General features: G+C 42.5%; 1 protein-coding gene across 2 annotated transcripts in view; it reads right to left on the reverse strand.

Moving 5' to 3' along the window:
* Positions 1–22,249, reverse strand: part of LOC111065204 (zwei Ig domain protein zig-8) — an 81,175-nt gene that overhangs the window by 40,805 nt on the left and 18,121 nt on the right. For both annotated transcript variants that reach the window (XM_022353244.2, XM_022353243.2), the window contains exon 2: positions 13,120–13,262. In XM_022353244.2, the coding sequence (XP_022208936.2) occupies positions 13,120–13,168 (49 nt within the window). In that variant the 5' untranslated portion in view covers positions 13,169–13,262. The remainder of the gene's footprint in view (positions 1–13,119; positions 13,263–22,249) is intronic.

Below are 22,249 nucleotides of genomic sequence, written 5' to 3' on the forward strand. Positions count from 1 at the left end.
CTGTTGTACCCATTATTTCCACCTCATTTTCTTTTGTTTTTTGTTTTAGTTCTTTGTGGCTTCTCGGAGGCATGTTCATTTATTTATGTTGCTGCTGCCGCTGCTGTTGCTGTCTCGTGTATCAAGTAATAATTTTAAAATTAGTACAGACCCCCCCCTCTGGAAAAATGCACTTAACAAATGCCTGGAGAGTGGAGGGGGTGGTGCGCTGCCATTTGTTGACAGCGTCATGTGGCGTTAATTGCCACTTTACAACGAGTGGCAATTTGGAGCCGATCGACCCACACACTCACACACACTCACCATCTCGCTGCCACATGAAAGGAGCCTCCTGCCACCACTCAATAAATATGTGGCACAGCTGTTGCTCCCACACAACCACTGCAATGGGCTGTGCCTCAACTCTGTGTGTGTGTGTGTGTGTGTGTGTGTGTGTGTGGCATGCAACCAACAGAAAAGAAAACGAGAAAAACACGATAGGGAGCAGAAGAGCAAACAAGAGCAAAAGAGGCGCAAAATTACTTAATGAAAATTGCCCCGAAAGGCAATTAATTAAATGATAAACGCCCCATATTATATGCCCCAGATTGCTGCTTGTTTTGCTGTAAGCTGTTTATGCAACACTGTGGTGGGGCCGTGGGGCCGTCGAGCAAGCAGCAGTTCAAGGACTTGCCAGTTACAATGACTGGCCAAAGGACGCTGTAAGATTTGAAGACGACGACGATGACTCTGCCTTGGCTGGCCTGAGGCTGCCAGATAAAATGCTGCCCGGCTCACAGAGCAGAGCCTAACGGCCCATCCCAACAAAATGTATACAAACAGGGCACTTCGGCAGCAGCAGCAACGTGCAAGGGTCCCAACTGCAGCATACCCTTTAAAGATTTACATGGTGTCTTACTCAACTACGTGAGTAAGTTCAAGAGATATACCCGTGCCTGTGGCCGCACAAAGCATAAATTGTTTTTGCCCGGCCAATGCCCTGCATTAGCACAAGTCGAATATACCCCACAAGTACACACATCACTCGGTAGTGCGTGGCTGCGATCACTCAAGCGCTCTCTTCTGCTGTCCCCCCCCCCCCCACACGCAAAAGCACAACTCGAGCAGCGCCTTAGCTAGAACGAGAGAGGCATAGCAATGTCTTCTACTCGTATCAGCCGAAGATCAGCGGCCGCACTGCAGTGCTTTTGCTCTCTCGCCCAACTCTTACTCTCTTGGGCTTTCGCTTGCACGAGTGCGTGCGCTGGGAGAGCCGATGACTTCACACTCCTCTCTCTCTCTCGCCCACGCATGTTTTGACTGCTAATCCACAGCTGGGAGATGCGCGCAAAGCGAATGAGTGAAACTGTTTAAGCTTCCACACACTTTAAATTTTTATTTATAAACTTCAATCAAGAATGCATGTCTTTCTTTGATTTTTGACAACATGTAGTGTAGTGTAGTGCAGTGCAGTGCAGTGTAGTGCAGTGTAGTGCAGTGTAGTGTAGAAGTGTCATTTGTATGTGTAGCTGTTGTGATTGCATTTTAAGCAATAATTCTAGTGTTTTTTTGTCCCTTGTGTTTATGCTCTCTCCCCTTTGTAGGTGAGTGTAAATGTGCTGCTGCTTAAAAGTGGTTTGTCTGGTTGGCCAATGCGTGCTCCAGTTCTTCACGAATGACGCGACCAAACTCAGCGGTAAAGTGCTCAACTCTGACCAAATCCGTTTCCATCTTCATCATGGCTGCATGCAAGTTCTTTATATCGTCGTCGCTGCGCTGTATTATCGAGTATATTTCACGACACTCAGCCTTGAATGCAGCTTTTTTGTTTGCTTCGTTTTTGTCTTCATTTTTGTCTGCTTCGTTTTTGTCTTCATTTTTGTCTGCCTCATTTTTGTCTTCATTTTTGTTTAATTCATTTTTGTCTTCTTCGTTGTTTTGGTTGTTTTGTTCGCGCTGGTTGGGGCAGCTTTCATCTTCATCTTTCACTTTGCCGCAAACTTCACATATAATTGGTGGGCTCTCCATTTTATTGGATTTGTTGGCAGACAAAAAAAATAAATAAATAAAAAAAATATATACGTTTTCCGCTTTAGCTGATTTTACAATAATTTTCCAGATGCTTTCTAAACAATGGCACTTTACTTAATGCTTGCTTTGGTTGCAATGATTTTTCATGTGTATTTGTGAGATGTTCCAAAGGTAATCTGATGATCTGAATTCCCGTTTTCAAATGTATCTCAAAATATTTGCTCTTGTTTTCTAGAAAGAAAGATTTTTTCGCATTCCAAAGATTCTCCCCAGTTGCTGTTTGAAGGAAAAGCGCAATGAAAACGTAAAAATAGGGAAAATTTTAAATGGTTGAAGTGGTGAGCAAAACGGAAGCGGAGAAGGAAAGGGTGTCACGAAACGGCACAGGAGATTAGTTCCTAGCTTTCAGCTGTCACACTCACAGGTGTATGTCCTGCAGACAAACCGTAGAGAGACAGGGAGACAGAGAGAGAGAGAGGAGGAGAATGAAAAGCAAACAAAGCGTGTAAAGCGCGCAAGCAAAAGGCGAAAAGGAAATGAAAATGGTCGCGCCGAAAATGGCGAACGACATTTTGTGAAAGTGTTAAGTGCCGCCCATTTGATGATGTCTGCCCCTCCCGTTTGTGGCACCACTGCCGTTGCATATGTTGCTTTGGCCCCCACCGCCCCACCGCCCCACCGCCCCACCGCTCCACCGCTCCACTGAAAGTGGTGTGCACCTGTAACCGTCCCCCCACCTAGTGGACAATTTTCTGCTATTTTTTTTTTTTTGTGTGTCACTTCTGTGTGCGCCTCTCAGTCCCACGATTACAATGACGATTATGCTGATGAGAAAGTGGCGGTGGGGGGATTACTGGAACGAGGGGAATGAGTGTGGTGGGGGGAGTGAAAAGCCAATTAAAGGCATAAACCGTGTGGCAGTTCTTTCGTCGGGCGGTGGGGTGGGGGTTTACACTCCACTCTGATCCCTGGTCGCTGCGCTTCGACTGCTTGTCGTCGTTTGATTTATGGCCGCCATTCACATGCACCAGCAGCAGCAGCCAGCCAACACCACACCACACCAACACCACACAAGCCCACGCTGAAGCACCCGCCCCTCCACAAGCCTCGTTGAGGCCAATCCCACCCTGAGAAGTGCCCTGTGCCGAGGTGCTCCTACTTTTAGTATCTCGCTTTTGGGTTTACAACTTTCGCCAGCAACGAATTATGTTATGCAAACACACACACACACACACACACACACACACCACACACACACACACACACACACACACACACACACACGTAGAGAGCAGTCACACGGATGGATACAGTTATGAGCCACACACAAGCACACACACATATGTGGCTGTGTGCCGCTTATCCGCTGGCTTCTCTGCTATTTGCTCAGCATTTTATGCACTCGATGCGGCGCCTCCTGTCTCCCGTCGCCGCCACAATCTTCAGCTCAATCGCCCACTGCCTTCACTGTCCACCCTGCCTCATGCCCCGTGCCACATGCCCGGCTGCCATCTCCCCGCCATCGTAATTGAAGTTCATAATTTTTTTATTAAACACACACACCCACACACACAGACATTTCGCAGAGTCCTCGACATGTCCTTTGTCTTGTGTGCATTTTTATGCTGTTTTTTTTTATGCCACCAGGAGACCGTCCCCTGCCCCTGCCCACCCGCTGCGTGCGTGATAATGTTTTTCGGAGCATGCCACACACATTCCAGCAGGCAGCCCAGAGCACACCCCAGCAGAGCTCTCAGCCATCGTTAAGTTGTCAATTGCCAGGCTAACAGGCGGCATTGAGCAGGAGACGACCCCCGCCTTTGATGGAGAAGAACTTGATTTGGAAGCCTGTTTTTTCTTGCGAAGAATGAGTCCTTACTGGTCCTTACAACTTCGAATGTGAATAGATATACACATATGACAACGAATTGTAGGGGCAATGTATGAGGAGCAATCATTGAAAAATGAATGAAGGAAACTGTAATAATGAGAGGGAAGATCTTTTAGCAGGATCTAAATAATAAAAATTGTCCCTGTAAGTAGAATTAATTTTAAATAAAATAAACACCAACAAGCACTCAAGTACACTTGGACAGGAACTCTAGGAAAATAATATATAATAAATAAATAAATAAATAATAAATATATAAAATAAATAATAAATAAATAAATATAATAATAATACAAAATAATATTTTTATCTGCTTAAATTATGATAATTTATGCTTCTAATTTCTAAATATTTGCCATCCATTTCAATATAAATATCAACACATTAATGCGCATTTCATCACAGTTAGTTTAAGCTTGTTTAATCAGAAAATTTGGAATGTTATGGAACCTATTTTGTGATATGTATCATGAACGCTCTTCCCATACGCTTAATGGCTACCTGTTTGCCATATTTCATTTAAATATATTTTAAAAATGACTTGTCGCTACGCAAAACGATATCAAAAATCAAAAGAAAAAAACACCACGACAAAAAACTGATAATATGCCACGAAAATAAATGATAATAATGGACTGCCAGTGCCAAGTGCCAAGTGCCAGTGCCACTGCCACCAGGCAGTAATTCCCTCTTCTGGCATGCAAAAACGGAACACGCAGCAATTACATTTTATCAGATTTATGTCTATATATAAAATTAATAAAATATGATTGCTTTATGTATAGCCCACCCCCCAAAAGAAATGTCGAATGGGATAACGCTTTCCGCTTGTCCAGCATGCAGAGGGACACTAAAACATCTCGCGTGAAATACGAATATAAATATAATTTTTTGCACACAATTTTTTTTTCATCATCGAAAATCCAGTAAAAATATTCCGTGAAGGTGTTTGTGGGTGTGTGGGTGTGTGGGTGTGTGTGTGTGTGGTTATGTTACCCTCCAATGCTCCAATTCCTGGTGATGGTATTTTTTATTTTATTTGTTTTTTTTTTTTGCATTTGAGTCTCAATTTAATGGGCATTTTTATGTTACAGCCGCGCGATTTGAGCTGCCTGTGCTGCGCTTCTCTGCCCTGACCTGTTGCTGAGTTCTCCGAGCATAATCCTTTAGCGTATGCAATGCCATTGGCTTAGCGGACAAGAGGATACCTTGTGCCCCAGTGCCCCAATGCCTTCGTAGGCAGTTTCTCTTTCAGCTCTCTGTTGCTTTAAAATGTATCCTGAAATGTTGCTGAATTTAATTGCTTTGTTGCTGACTGTGTCTGTACCCCCGTCTTCTTGTCACTGTAAATTCCAGGGTATTTGCTGCCGAAATGTGAATCGCTGGCGCTGAAGCTGAAACTGAAGCTGGAACTGCGGGCGGATGCGATCTGGTTGCGGCCATTGCTTTTAACATTTATCATACGCACATATATATGCTATGTGCCACAGGCTACAGGCAACAGGCAATAGCGTCGTGTGTGCCGGGCCGTGTGCTAAGTGTGCACTTAAGCGGCTACTCAATGGGTGGCACGAGGGGGCATGGGCACATGTACATGTACATCCTCCATGTGGCATGCCAATTTTATGGTTTTTTAAAGCAAATACCAATAATTTATTAGCATACGGGGAGTGCTACCAAACAACACAAAACACAAACAAAAAAACAAAACAAAACAAAAAAAATACAAAACGAAACGTGAGCTTGAATGGGTCAATGGGATTACCAATAAGTGTGAGAGAGTGAGAGAGAGAGCGAGTGGCAGGTACACAAGAGAGCCGCAGAGTTTCCTTCTCTCTCCATATTTTTTTTTTTTTCTGCTTTCAAGTGCAACGTTTTTTTGCCTACCTTTGTCCTGTCCATCATTCATTAGCTATTGCATTAGTCGCACAATCAAGTGGCAACAGATGTCATGCCCCGCAGTGGTGTTGCATGCTACTGCGTGCTGCATGCCTACGTGACTGTGGCAACCCTGGCGGGTATTTTCTGCCCCTTCCCACCCCCAAGAATTTCCGCACATTCAATGCTTAGCCGTGTATCATGTTTGCCATCGGGAATGGTGGCAGGGGGTAGGGGGTAGGGGGCCGGGTGAGGACACTTTAATTGAGTTGCCAAATGGCAAAACGGGAGATGAATTTCCCACAAAAATGCCAAAGCAACAAACAAGAAAAGCAGAGAAGAGAAAGCTGAAGAGTGGAAGAGGAAGATTGGAGAGCGGAAGAGAAAGATTGGAGAGTGAAAGAGGAAGATTGGAGAGCGGAGAGTGGAGAATGTAGCAGAGAGGTAGCTGAGAGGCTGAGAGTAGGCTGTGGGGTTGGGCGAGGTAAAAGCGAAAAACCATTCCGTCATGCGTCATGCCATTCCGTGTTCATGCAAATAAAATTGTCAACGAGTACACGCGAAGGGGCATATGACGGATACGGAGCAAGGGGAGTGGCTAAAGAAAGAGAAGAAGGAGAAAACGAAGAAGCAGAAGATTAAGAAAGAGAAGAATACCCAGAAGCAAACGCCAGCTGAAGTATGGAGCAGCCTTCGATGGCCTGCTTTCTAGGCATTTTTTTTCTTCTTTTTTTTCTCTTTTTTTTTTTTTTTTTTTTTTTTTTTTTTTCTTTTCGGTGCCTGTGTGCCTTATCATGAGCAAGGCCACAAGCACTCCCGCTCTCAGTTGACGTTGATGCCTGTGATGTGTGTGATGCCTGTTATGTGTGTGTGTGTGATGTGTGTGTGCACACAAGATGCCAAAAGTTTCCGCTGGCTGGTGGCATGGGGCATGGGGCATGCGACTGATAGGCATTTATGTAAAAGTTAATCGCATGATATCCTGATAAAATGCACAAAAATAACGACAAGTAAAAGGGGAGCACACAAAAGCCGAGAGGGAGCGTGGGGAAAAAAAAACCAAACTTGCCAGTCTTTATGTTGGAGGAGATGCTTAGCTTTGGCCTTAGCCTTTGGGCCTGGGGCTGGAGTCTGAGTCTGCCCAAGATTAGCATTTAAGTGGCTGTTTTGAGAAAGCAAACTGCCAATTGAAAGTTTGTCTTTGATTGAAATACTAGTTCCGGAATGGAATTACATTTAGTTTGGAAAGTATCCAAGATCCCAAAAGGTGGGTCATGGCGGCATAGCAGCAAGGGGAAGCAGCCAGAACAAGGGTCCGAAAATAAAAGTGATTAGGGAACCAAAAAAGGAATAACATCATAGTCCCTTCACAGTCATTAAGGGAATTGTAAGCACATAAAACATACAACAAAAAGATGGTTGTACTCGTTTTATTTTTACATTGAAAGTTTACATATTTTTTTGGGGCAAATAGCAGAAACAAATTGCAATTTTTACCGTAGATCAGAACAGCAGTTCTACACCAAAAAGCAACCTATAAAATCGAAAGATCTAATAGATCATTTCTATAACTACTCTTGACAAAAAAAAATAAAAAATCCATACAAGAAATTAAGCTGCAAAGGTTGCGAAAATAATTACAACAAATTTAAAATTATTTTTAAAATTTATTTCGCATATTTCTTATTTAGTAATTTTTTTTTAAAATTTTTTCTGCGTAGTTCTGGAGCAATAAAATACTGGAAAGGTAGCGAAAATAATTACAAGAAATTTAAAATATTTCAAAAATGTATTTCGCATATTTATTTTTATTTTTTTTTTTTGGTTATTTTTTGGGTTTTCTGCTTAGTTTTTGGAGCAATAAAGTACTGGAAAGTTAGCTAAAATAATTACAAGAAATTTAGAATATTTTTTTAATGTATTTCGCATACTTATTTTTTTTAGTAATATTTTTTCGGTTTCTGCGTGCATTTTGGAGCAATCAAAACGCAAAGCAGCTTTTTTCAATTAAGGCCATTTGCCTAGATTTTATTTGATATTTTTGTTCCATAATAAAACCGTAAAAATCGAATTATCGCATCGCTTGCACTTCATTGCAGGGTAAAGCAGCAGTCGATCAAATATTTGATGGCTAATTTCAAACGTTTCTTATGCAAATTGAAGGGGAAGAAATCCACAGGCCAGCACCCCCTGCCCCACCCACCATACTATCCGCAATGCTGGCCAGCAATTTGTTTCCGACTCACATGCCCCATGGCACATGGGGCCGCCGCCACTCGCTCTCTCTCTCTCTCTTCTCATGCTTGCCTTTTTGCATAGATTTTCAATTTTATCCTCCACACATTTCCGCTTCTGCAGTTTTCGCCCCACCACCACCCACCGACCGTTTTATAATTCACTAAGTTGGCAATTTTCTTCGCACCCGAATTCATTCCTGGACATAATGCCTTTTTCGGTTGGTCAGAAATTGAACTCATTTGCATATAAGCGTGTAATATATTGCCCCCCCAATGCCCCATGTCGCCACACTGGAGCTGTGCCGCCTAATGGTCGTTCTGGCAGCCAATCAAGCCATGACATTTATCAAAAAAAAAAAAAAAAAAACACCAAGAAAAACCTAGAAAAATGAGTGCAAAAAGTTGAAATCTATAGAATAAAAAAACTAACCCAAAGAGTGAAGGCAGTGGAGGTGGAGCTGGAGGTGGGGCTGTGGGTAGGGCTGTGCTGCCATTTGAATGTCAAATGAGTTTTGTGCCAAGTTCAGCAATTTTTACATTTTCAATTGGCTTCTTTTCATAATTTCCGTGACATTTTTCTTTTGGGCTAGTGGGTTGAGAAAATCCAAGCAAAATGTTAGCGGCAGTAGCCGAAACTGAAGGAATAGTTCTTGGGCGTTTTTTTTGACATTGAATTCCCTTCGAAATTATGTGAATTAAATGTTTGGGAAGGCTGCTAGTTCTTGCTCTGGTTGGATTATGTGCCAACGTTAGAGATTCTTGGGCGTAAATTGTGTGCTTAAGAGGGCAGACTCGACACTCTCTCATTGCATGGAAGGCTGCAACGCAGATCAGCTAGTAGCATGCAGCATGCAGCAGATACAGCAGCCGCAGATGCAGCAGCGGCAGATCCAGATACAGCTGCAACAGAATAATGAGAACCGACAGCAGCCACAGGAATGGGCAATAGCAACAGCAGCAGCACCAGGAGTGGCAACCCAGGAGTGGCAAACCCTGCCATAAAGACCTCCTCGACAGCATCCTCGCTTCTGTTGCTGACAGAACCGCTGTCCATGGGGGGGGGGGGGACTTGGAGGCGTGTCCCAGTGGCACCCAGTAAAGGAGACATTTTCCAGTTGTTGTGTGGCGCTGCTGATGAACACGCCCATAACGCATGCGCAACAAGCTAATCAAGAAAATCCTGTGTATCCTGTGTGTGTGGAGTGGCCATCAAATGCAGCAGCAGGAGGAGCAGCAGGAGCAGCAGCAGCAGGGGGAGCAGCAATCTGCCACTGGGATGGACTCTACGTTGCGCCTGCCTGATTTTCAATTTCAATTTAGACGATAAATGGGCATGGCTCGCTGGCTGAATGCCTCACTGCCGCCTCAGTGGCTTAGTGATGCATCTCTCTCTCTCTCTCTCTCTCTCACTATGGTTCTGCTGCTCTCTCTTCCTGAAATGGCAGCTCGAATCTCATGCGAATCCCCCACGCAATGATGGAGCAGCCTGACTGCATGCAAAAACCCTCAGTGCTCAGTCTCCAGTCTCCAGCCCTATCCCCAGCTCGTTTATCATGGACGCATATTGCTGACCGCAGCATGCAGCGAAATTTATGCTTAAACAGAGAACTTCCACCCCGCCGCCTCGCACTCCTCACTCTACATTTCTGCCCCTCTGTGGACATGGTTCGGCCCTGCTGCCCCCCGTCCGTTCTGTTTAGTTTCTGATTTCTTTACCCAGCGACTCTTTTTGTGTCTATCTTTTGTGGATATTTGAAAATAATGATGCGCCAGGAATCAGCTGGGGAAATCCACGGATATGAGCAGGGAAAAATTCAATGGAAATGCTTCTAGTATCAGGCACAGACAGCACCAAAACAGGAACAAAACAATCATATTGAAATACTTCTTCTTTTTTAATTCTTTATTCAAATAAAAAGTAATTATTTATTTATTAAAAAAATATAAAATTGAAGAAACAAATTAAAACAAAATTATTTATTTATTACAAATATACATATGTATATAAAATTTTAAAATAAATTAAAAACAATTATTTATTTATTAAAAATATAAAATTAAAAAAAAAACGATTTATTTGATGTTCATTTTTTTTAAATCTCTATTTAATTTTTTTCTAATTCTTCTGCACTAACAATATATTTTTTTGTACTCTTATCAAAATGAAGGAATTCTTAAAAACAATTGTGTAATAATTTGATTTTTTTTCTGGACTTTGGGACTGGAGCTAGTTCTTGAGGTATTAAATTCTATTAATTCCCGGAAGCTATGGAAAATGTGTGTAGGTGGAATAATACACATAATCAAAACTAAACCAAAAATATCACTAGAATCAGTAGAAATCCTTTGGCAGCAATCAGAAGATTTCTTCTACTTTTTCCCAGTAGTTTTATTAATGCCATCATTTTTATAGTTTTAACTTCGTTTTCATACCAGTTGCTGGCCTTAATTCGCGTACTTTTAGGCTATCTAAAGGGTATCTTTATGGCTACAGACTCGAAATGAGTCTCCGTTGTGTGTCCATTTTTGGAAATTCTTTTCCTTTTTTTTGTTTTTGTTTGTTGCTTGCTGCACCGCACCGCACAGCTCCGCTGCATGTCATGTCAGCGTTGTCATTGTTGTCAGTGTCATCACAGCAGCACCAGCACCAGCAGCAGCATCTGGAAACTCTGGTTGAGGGGTGCTGCTGGGTGCTGTACTGATGGATCCCTACTGCTGCTGCTGCTGGTGGCTTTGCGGTCGCTCTCGTCGTCCTCGTCGTCCTCGTCGTAGTCGTCGTCGTTCTGCTTGTCATTAGACTTATGTCATTGTTCAGCCAAGTGCGCCAGCGATGACGAGAGAACTAGGATGCTATTGTACCATATTTACTGCTCGCCTTGCAACATGTGCAACAGCAGCAGCAGCAGCAACAGCCACGCCCACGCCCACAACTGGCAGCAGACACATCCCATCCGCGGATTGTTCCCTGTGCGATTCTGTGGCTATGTGGATGTCGTTTTGCGTTCGCATTTTACGTGCGCGTATCTAAACTGACATTCCAATTATTCTTATCGCATCAAGGGGCCAGGAGGCGGCAGGCAGCAGGCAGCAGGCAGTACAAACCATTGCCGCAGCGAAACGAAACGAAACGAAATGAAAGCCAACCCCATTCTTGGTTATAAATGGCATCAGCGTCTTTTTCAGGGTTCCACTAAGTCACTCATTCGGCGAGTCAGTAAGTCATTCATTCCATCAGTTTGTAAGTCATTCTATAAGTCACTTCCTTCCATCATTCTGTAGGTCAGTCAGTCAGTCAGTCAGTCGTTCAGCTAAGATGCTGCCATCCTTCCTTCCTTGCCGCCCTTGCCGCCCTTGCCGCCCTTGCCGTCATCATCTTTAGCAGCCTTCGCTCTGTAAGGGACTTCATTTCATGCCATTTCTTGTGGCATCTTTCATATTTCTCTCTCTCTCTCTCTATCGTTGCCTGCCCCCCACACACATTATGGAACTATTTAACTCGTTGTGGCACTGGACAACAGCCTTGGGCGGGGGGTATGTGGCGGTATGGCAGAGCTGGAATCGTACTGATTTATGTGCTTTCCCCTTGCTCTTACCGTGACAAGGCTTATGAGAGAGCCTTGGACGGATCCCTGTCCGGGGGGAGGGCGAGCGACAATGTCTTTGACATTCGAGAATTATGTTGGCAATTATGCCATGAAATGAACAACGATGCAGATCCAAGTGGAGCCCTGCCAAACTTGACAATTCACTCTTGCAGATGGCGTAGCTTCAGATAATCGCTGATTGGGGTCACCAAAGACTACCTTTTTTTTTTAAAAATATTTTTTTAAATTTTTTCCACAAGAAATTCCCTTGGCCTTGCCCTCTGTCTCTCTTTTTTTTATTGATTACTTGCCCCATTTTGACGCTTGCTTTACAATCAGCCCTGCTCTTTGATCTCTCTCTCTCGCTCCCTCTGGCTGGAGCGCTGGTGGTGGCGCCTCCCCAAAGCACGCAACGCTGTGGCATTGCCTGCTAAGCTTTAGACTTTAATCAGACGAAATATTTTGGCAGGGCTTTGACATTTTATTGATTGCCATTGCCAGCCGTTGAGCCAAACAGTGGAAATGATGGCGGTGGCGGGGGAGGGGTGACCTTTGAGTGGTGTGTGTTGTGTGACCTCTGAGTGGTGTGTGTTGTGTGGCTTGTGTCTTCCCGGCAAAAAAAGGAATTGGGAACAAATATTAAATAAATAAATTAAGCAATCAAATGGGTTCAGGTTTTTTTTTTTTGGTTTTTTGGCTAGTAGTTTTCTGATTCTCTCTGCATTTATATCTCCTTTTTTCTCTAGTTTCTTTTTGCTGCCAGAGAAAGTAATTTAAATGATATTTACCTTCAGTCAAAGAGAGGAGAACTATTGAAAATGAATGCTAACTTGAATGCTGGGATGCTTTATGCATTTCAATTGCTGCATGAAGTTCACACACACACACAGGCACACACACAAAGAGAGAATACTGAACCCCAGAGCCAACTACAAAGACATCTGCCAGGACATCTCTTCATCGATGTATCAACCAGAACATCTCTTACTCCTGCTCATATTTAAACGAACATTTGTGCTGTGGAAACCCACCTATAGACCCTCCCTAACAACCCATACCGCATATGTCAACCTTTACCATGAATGTGCAAGGGGTGTTTGGGGGGGTTTCGAGGGGGGCTATGCTATGCTATGCCTTTTTTCTGCTCAATTTGCAATTTGCAATGCGCTGAAATTTTCCTGCAATAATCAAAGCACGCTTACGGCTTGTTATTTTAAATTTCAGTTTATATAAAATAGAAAAGGGGAAAGGAGAGATGAGGAGCAGGGCGGCGTCAGTGGGTAGCAGTGGGTAGCAGTGGGGCGCCAGTGGGTAGCAGTGGGTAGCAGTGGGTAGCAGTAGCTGATATAAAACAATTTCTGTACAGACTACAGCTCGCGAAAGCCACAGCCACAGCTTGCGCCCTACATCGAACCAACAAATGAAATTGTTTTTACGTGATGCGAATGTTGAAAAAGTATAGAAAATTCCCCTGGCAGGGAGAGCCGAACAGCTGTTCTAGGGGGTTGACAGAACTTACCTGAAAGCACCCACATTATGCCCCAATACAGGGCCCAATTCATCGACATCTTTGATCTATCTCTAGCTCTATGGTATAAATAGGTGTATTTATAGTGTGTTGACGTCTCAGGAACTTAATTTTTTTTTTTATTTAGTTTATGCCTGAAAAGAAAAGACATAAAAATGAATGAACCATTGGGATTATCAACTTTAAAATAGCAAGAGAGCAAGAGCTTAAATATTATAAATCTTCAATGAAAATATTTTCAAGAAATTAGTTTTTGCCTTTTGACTTTTGAGAAAAAAAAAAATCTGATAAAGTTTTTTGGGCATATAAATAGAAATAAATTCAGCAGCTGCACATTTTTGCCTTCTGTATTTGTTGGCTGCCCCAAAATAATATAATTTGATTTAGCCAGTTTTTATGTTCTGTTAGTCAATAAATCAATTTCAAAAGAAAATCCATACCAATATATTCTTTTTAAATGATTCGTTTAATTAAAAACAAATATTTTTGTGCAAGCTTCACATTTTTCAGCCGTTATTTTGTGGTTAAATTAAATTTAAATTTAATATAGAACGCGATTTGTTTTCAATGAAATTTAAATATTTATCAATTTTCAATTTTATTATTAGCAGAAATTTTATGGCAATTTAATTTAGCTAAATATTGAAGCTAAATATTGTAGGTAAATTTTGACTAATTTGTAGCTTTATTTTGTATATTTTTTATATATATTTAATTGCATTTCCCAACTCCCCCCTCTGGCTTAATACACTCTTCCAGCCGAAAGAAAACTGCAGCCACGAATGCAATTAAAAGCAAATCATGACCTAAACAAATAGCCAAAGACGACTTCCAGTCCGTAAACATTCGGCAGCAAAACAGTCCCCAACAAAAAACAAAACAAAAACTGTCCACAAACACAGCCGAAAAATGGAAAAACAGAAAAATAAACAAACAAACAAACAAACAAGAAGCGTTGTGGTGGGGGCAAAACCGGATACAAAATTCCGGAGCTCGGACTGTGCAGTTGTAGCATAAAAATCCACTAAGGCAAATTGGTTTTGTTAACCAGCACAATGGACACATTAACAGGACCACAGGAGCCAAACGGGACACACACACACACACACACACACACACAGACACACAGAGATGTGCTGCCCCTATGGGAGTCACCTCGAGGCATTGTGGCATGTGACGACGGGGGCATGCAACAATTAAAATTTTCCTGCCATTCGGTCAACAGCCAAAAAAAAAACACCAACCAAAAAAAAAAAATGACAGCCAGCGCAATGCGCGAAATTGTTTTCATGAAAATGTAGTACCCAAAGGGCTTTGCAGGGGGGGGGTGAATTATGAACTGCTGCTGGGGTCGGGTAGGGTAGGGGGGTGGCCTGAAGCATTGGCAAGCAAAATGTTGCACAAGTTTTTTGCTCATTACACGGCTTGATTTCATTTAGTTTGAATCAACGAGTGGGAAAAACGACGGGCAAAAAAGGGCGCACGTGAATATGCGCAGGGCAAGAAGGAAAGCCCGTAAATTAGATGAGATAATAAGCCATGGGAAGCCTTCACTGTGCAGCCAGTGGCAGCCTCAAAGGATATGCAGCAGCAGCAGCAGCGCCAGCATCAGCAGATACTGTCCGTTGTCCATGGCTCTGTGTCCCTGTGTCCCTGTGTCCGTCTGCTGCCTGCATCGTTTGGCCTTCTTAATTAGGCGCAAAAAAGCAAACTGCAAAATGCAAATGAAAAGGCAGCAGCAGCAACAGCAACAACCAGTGGCAGGCAGCAGAGTTAAGAACTGAAGGAGCCAGCAGCAGCAGCAGCTGTCAAAGGCAAACACTTTTTGGGGTCAAATCAAATGCTAATAAAACGACAAGTACAAATGCAGCAGCTCCACAATTACCCTGAAGCCTTAAATCCCACACACACACACGCACTGGCAGAGAGAGAGAGAGAGAGAGAATGCCACCTGCAAATCTACTTACAAGATTCTCCTAGTTTTGAGGATGAAACTTAAAGGCAAATTCAGATTTCAAACAGTTCTTTTTTTTCTCTTTCTTTTCTTTGCTCTCTCTCATTGTCCCTCCCTCTGTCTGTATGCATATCGCTACTCGAATCGCTTGCTCCATAATTCAATCAACTTTAAGCCTTATTTATGGCCGATCGAAGTGGACTAAAGCCCGTCACGAAGCGCCTGTCAGCTGCATGTTAATACCTTTTTTTTCTTTTCAAATGCCACCAAGGTCGTCCGCTGGGCAGGGGGGTGGGTTGAGCTGCTTCCATTTAATCAAAGCTAATTGAGTGCGTTTTTTTTTTTGTATATTTTTTTTTTTTTGGCAATTGGCGTTAACTTTACCGCTTTGACAGCCGGATGAGTTTGGGCGGCGACTGACCACAAAATGTTGCACGCGAATTTACCTAACAAATTTCGGTGTGTATTTGCCGCATTTCCCTTTTTTGTTGTTTCCGCGCAGCATTGGGAAACTTTTCAACGTTTACGCTTCGTTGCCTTTCACTTTCACTTTGCCTTCCATTCTTTTTGTTTTATTTTTTTGGGTTTTTTTTTTTTGGTGCCTGCGAACATTGAAATTAGATTAAAATGTTCAGGCAAATACAAAATGGCTGCCATTTGTGTGGCTTAGGGGGAGTGGGGATGGTTGGGTGCAGAATCAATTCGAATTTCATTAAAACAATATCAAGCGTCTCGCCACTTGGCAGGAATACCCTGCCTTAAATTGGCTGGGCGTTTTGAGACGACAGAGGAGCCAGAATGGTGGCTTTGGTAGCAGAAAGTATCTTATAGATGCACACCCCAAAAATATACTCCCAGGCTAATCGGAGGATCAGAAAGTATTTAAGGTATGCCTGCAATTAATACCCAAAATAAATATATATTTTATTTTATTTTTCCTGCATTATAAAGCTTGACGAAATAAATTTGAAAATTCATCAAAATATGTGCCAAATTAATAACAAATAATACCCAAAAATATACGTATGTATATTTTTTTTTTCGTTTTCCTCCATTATAAAGCTTGACGAAATAAATTTGAAAATTCATCAAAATATGTGCCAAATTAATTACAAATAATACCCAAAAATAACCGAATGCATATATATATATTTTTTTTTCGTTTTCCTCCATTATAAAGCTTGACGAAATAAATTTAAAAATTCATCAAAATATGTGCCAAATTAATTACAAATAATACCCAAAATTAACCGTATGCATATATATATTTTTTTTTTCGTTTTCCTCCATTATAAAGCTTGACGAAATAAATTTAAAAATTCATCAAAATATGTTTCATATTTTTATGTTCCAAATCAATTACAAATAATACCAAAAAATATACATACATATGTATATCTAAAAATATTTTATTTTTCCCCTATAATCTGCGAAATAATTAAAAACATAAAAAATTTCCAAATCAGTTACAAATAATACCCAAAAATATACGATGCATATATATTTTTTATATTATTTTTCCTCCATTATAAATCTTGACGAAATAAATTTGAAAATTCATCAAAATATGTGCCAAAAATTTCCATAAATTTGCCATATTTTATGCAATTATAATTACAGGGTACTGCCATGGTTTCAGCCACAGTCACAGTCACGTGTTCTTTCTGCTTTCGTTTGCCTTTTCTTTGCGGCTAAAACTTTTGCCAGTCGTTTGGTTTGATGGGTGGGGAGGGGATCATCGTGGCGGGGGCACGCGCTGTCACATAAATTTACGCGCACTTTGCTTTGAATGGCCAAATGAATAATCTACGAGTGTCTTGTCTGGATATTTATGCAATATTTCTGACAACTTCCCTTTGACTTTTGAAGAGAAACTCTTTTGAAGGCAGAACCCTCAACCAGCACCAGCACCAGCACCAGCTTCATGCCTCAGGGGTAGCAGCAGCAGCTGTGTGGCATCTGCAACGGGTTCGGTTCGGTTTCTATTTCAGGCGCCAGTATCTACGCCAATTAGACTCCAGAAGCTGCTGTTCACACCACTGCTGCTTGCTGCTTCAGTTGCTCCTTCCCAGACGCAGACCGACTCCTATCCGCTGCTCCCCATGGAGAGCTACCCTCTCCAGCTCGCTGCTACCCTTCCCTTCCACCGCATTGATTGTACACGAAGGCGTGTGAATGAACTGCTCTACAACAACCAACCTTTGGGGCTGCTTGCCCCACTTTGCCGTCAGTCTGGGAGGTTCCTTTCCTGCTTTCGCGAAGGCTTGGCTCACGGGTCGTCTGGGCCTTCATTTATCATGCGATTCCCAGGGGAGTGCTCAAAAGCAATGAAATTAAAAGCTTGAATTGTTATTTTGTTGCCCTTTTTTTTTTGCATCTTTTTTTTCTTTTTTATTTTCTTCTCTTTGTTTTTTTTTTTGTTGCTTTTTTTAAGTCTCAATTGGTTGGTCTTTTTACGTCCCGCTTCCCCCACTTTTTGTTCTGCAATATCCTCTAGCTCTCTCTCCCTCTCTCTCTCTCTCTCTCTCTTCTCTGTAGTCTTGTGCTGCTGACTGCTGCAATGATTGGCATTTATGACCATTGGCCAGAAGCGCGCGCGCCTGCATTTTTCCCTGTGAATTTCATATGAATTATGAGCAGAAGTCCTGGCGCTTAATTGGCTTTTAATGCTGTGCGGGTGAGCAGTATTAGGGTAGAGAGTGGAGAGTGTGTGGGGACTGCGCTGGGTGATCCATCCGTTAATTAAATTCCATTTGCATTCCTTTGGGCAAATAAAATTCAAATGCCACAATATTTACAAGATAATTTGACATTTGTAGGAATGTTGCATGCCGCAACAGCAGCAGTAGCAGCAGCAGGGAATATTTATTCCCTTTTTTTTATGGGCAAGGTTTACACACGCGAGTGAAAGATATTTTGGGGTAGGGGCATGCCACATAAATATCGAGTCAGATCCCTAAAAGTGAATTTTCATATCAGCAAAAAGTTGGAAAAATGTTTGAGGGTGGGGGAAAAGGTGTGGGGGCAAAAGGCGTGTGTGTGGCGTGTGTGTGGCGTGTGTGGGGGCTTCCGCAAGGCATATTAAGAAAACATTAAAATCACATTTTTAATAGATTACGAAAGGAGGAGAACTCGGCTCGTGGCTCTCCTGGCATGTGCCACAAATCAGTTTCTGAGCCACAGAGAACTTCCCCCTGTTGTACATTTTGGCAATTAGACAATCAATCAATCAAAGATGTTGTTGCCACATGCAACGTGCAACGCAAGCCAGGTGGAAAATGGAAAACTTTTCGCTGTTGTTGAAACCTAATTGAAATCAATACAAAATGCAATTTAATTCGCTCAAAAAAAAAAACATTCGCATTCCCATTCCTGCAGCACAGCAGCAGCAGCCATGCCAAGGCGGTGGCATGTTGCACATGCATTGGCATACATTTGAGGCGCCACCAGTTTATGATTATACCGCCAGCGGCAGTAGGAAGCAGCAGGCAGCACTTGAGGAAGTTGTAAAGTGGGTTACAGCCACAGGAAAAAGAAAGAAGAAAAGCGAAAGAAAATTGAGAGGGAAAAACTACACAGCCAACCAGCAGAGTGCAGAGTCCTGCAGTGGCAGCAGGCAGCACACAGCTCCCACAGCTACCACAGCGAAAAATGATGCACAGCCTGATGCCCTTTCTGTCAGAGCGCAAATCAGTTGCCAGGCTTGCCCAATCAGCTTAAATATTTAACCAAAAAAAGACACAAAATACTTACAAAAATATCTGTACTAGTTTTCAGGGCATAGAGAACTTACAGAGCCATGCTGGCTGCTTAAATAATCTTAATTAATTAATTTAGCTGAATTAGATGAATGAAATTTTATTTATTGGCTTAAGAATATTCAAAGTTGTGTGTAGAAAATTTAGGGATACTCAAGAAGCATTGGGGAATATATTCTTTTTGTTATTTTATTTATTTCTTTTTAATTGTTTTATTTAATTTTTGATTTTTTTCTGCACAATCTTCTGACCTGGAAGCAGCATCGACTGGGAATCCAAGCCAGGGACTGGGCATTCTTGCAGTTGTTTGCTGCGTGGCCCAAGAGTTTTTTACACACACTTTGTGATACATGCGGCTTCTGGGGGCTGGCCTTTACTTGCGGCATCATGTTGCGGATTAGCAGTGGGCAGCAAAGTATGCTACATTTTTATTTCTTTGATCGTTTGATCTGTTAAATTTTCAAATTGGAAATGCCCCCAGGGAAGGGTGAGACACCATTCCAGGGTATAGACACACACAAGACATTTTATTGGACAGAACATGTGGCGGAGTGGGAGAGTCGTTGCTTCGATTTGGCTTGCTCAAAAGGATGTCTTTCCGCCAAGAGATATGGTTCTGTGTGTATTCCATCTGTGTGTGTGTTTGTTGCAGCATTCCATCTGTGTGTGTGTGTGTGTGTGTGGTATGTAAGCCAAGTGCTTCGTCGTTAAGCTGAATTTGATTGTTTCTGTTCTGTTTCTGTGTGGCGGCTTCAGGCGAAAGCGAAATCAACTTTTGAGCTTCAACCCCGACACCTTGGCAAAGCGAACGCGCAGGGCGGTGGAGGTGGCAAGCGAGGGCGTTCTTGCAACATGGCCATGCATCCCTTCATTCGGGCTGTTGCTGTTGTTGTTGTTTCTCCTTCGCATTGACCAGGCCAAGAAGCAAGCAAGAAAATGAACAAAAACACAGAGCGACGACGCCTTTTGTGTGTTGGAGTTATCCGCCCCTCCCTACCGCTCCCTCTCTCGTGCAGCAAGTGGTGGCCGGATATGGGTGCGGCATGGGGTATGCCACTGACAGTTTCAGTTTCAGTTTATTATGCCACTGAGCGGGGGAGCGGGGGAGGGAGCAAAAGCGAGTGCCAGAGCGTGAGCGTGTGAAAAGTGTTTAGCTGTCGACTAAAAAAAGACATTTTCTAACCCCGCTCCACGCCACCCACCCGCTCTCCAGCCAACTGCCGAGTTCCACAATTGCAAAACGAAACGAAATGAAACGAGGAAAACGCATTTTATGGCATTCAAATCGTAATGATTTTGCGCTTTTCTCATTTTCTTCGCTTCAACCACTCCACCACTCCACCCCACCCTCTCCTCACCCACCCCCTCTAACAATTTTCCACCACATGCGGGCGCAAAATTGCACTCGTTGCATGTGTGTGTGTGTGTGCCATGTCATTGGATTTTCATTTAGAGCGCGAGCTTGGGCAAAATCTCAACCAACAATGGGCATTGGATGGCTGCATCGGACAGAAAGAGTACAGCAGAGGCATGCCACAGGGCGGGGGCAGCCGAGAGAAAAAGAGCCATGAAGAATAATAGAGAGAGGAGGAAACTACAGGGAAATGAGTGATAAACAGAGTTTGCCGTATGTCCGTCTGTCTGTCTGCCGGTCTGTCTGTCTGTCTGCCGGAGACAGGTACTCCTGTTGACCAGAGCTCATCGCACTGATAGCCGTGTAATCCATATCCAATTAAAATGCTTAGGCTTACCGAACACTACAGGATGTAAAGGACGGACGGCAGGACAACAGGAAACAAAGCAACAGAGCAGAGCAGAGCAGAGGCAACAGTATTCATCCTTCATTCATTTATCAGGCAGTGCAGCAGCAGCAGGAAGACCTATCAGCAAAAAGACACAAGGCAATGCGCCCACAGAGATATTCCCCTCAGGAATGGCCACAGAAAAAATATCCGAGAATAATCCCAAATAAATGCTCAAATATCCTTAAATCATGTGCCAAAAAAACGGACAACAAAATGCACCAAATAATATTTTTCAAATTTGTCCCAAGGAATGACGCAAAGAATGCCCCAAAGGAATATTGCCCCAAAGGCAGAGCTGAAACTTGAGGAATATTTACAAAACATATAAGTGTCTGATAGCTAAAGAAGTACTGGATACATCGCTGATGATTATTTCCGTACAAATTGTCACCTCATTCGACAGCTCATAAATTCAACCTCATAAAAAAAAAAACAAAACAAAAAAAAACAACAAAAAGAAAAAATGAAAAAATTGCTAGAAATGCAATTAAAAACCATTTTGTACTCGAAAATATTCGACAGCTGCTGGCCCGAAATATGCAAATTATCAAACAAATAACAGACAAAGCAAAAGAATGCAATAAATGTGTCGTACGTGGCGTATGTGCAATATATATTGTTCAATTATTACGTATACGCACCACTTGACAGCCAGCAAAGAGAAGGAGCGAGGGAGAGCGAGAGAGAGGGGGGGAGAGAGAGAGAGAGGGAGAGACAGAGAGAGGGAGAGGGAGAGCGAGAGAGTGGTGCACCAACTGACAGTCAGTGGCAAAGAGAGATGCAAAACGAAATTCGAGATACGAGATACTGGCTCCATGGTGTATCCCCCTGAGATTATTTGATTTGAATCAACCGAAAAAAATAAAAGGAATTTCAAACATTTCTTTGCGCCAATTATTCGGGCAAATTGCTGGGAATAAGGTCTCCATTACCATCAGCTGCTGCTGACACTGCTGCTGCTCGTACCAGAGTGCTGTCGCCTGTGGAGCATCAAATATTTGCACATGTACATACATTTTCCTGTACATATTCCTGTACATATTTCTGCTCATTCCCCGACCGCATTCAGCGGATGCCAGCGAAATATTTCAAAGAATTCTTCAAGGCGAAACTGACTGCACTTCCGTGTGGCATCTTGGGAGCGGCGAGCATGTGCAGGGGCTCGACTTCGCTTGCTGCGTGGTGCTTGGGAGGAGGGGGCATCTGCTAATGAATCGACTACTTAATCGCTTTGTATCGAAAAATTGTCTTATTTTGGTGCAGGTATTTATTTATCTTCAGGAATAAGTTTGAATCATCACTCATAGCAAAAGTAATTATTTTAACAATTGATCGATATCTTTATCGATATTTTAATCGGTTATCGAATGTTGGTCTAAGTTTGTCTAAATATTTTAATTGTATTCGATTTTATCTAGCTGCTATCGATAAATTAAGCAATTATCGATAATTTGATTTGTTTTTATCATTATATTCGATTGCTGGCAACCCGCTCAAACGTATGTTATATCGATAATTATAATAATTTTCCACCCATTACGCTTCACTCCTCTCCTACTCTGCTTCCGTTTGCTCGCTTGATTTTGATATTTTTTCCAGCGTTG

The sequence above is a fragment of the Drosophila obscura genome, unplaced genomic scaffold (genome assembly GCF_018151105.1).
Source record: "Drosophila obscura isolate BZ-5 IFL unplaced genomic scaffold, ASM1815110v1 contig_73, whole genome shotgun sequence".
Lineage (NCBI taxonomy): Eukaryota > Metazoa > Arthropoda > Insecta > Diptera > Drosophilidae > Drosophila > Drosophila obscura.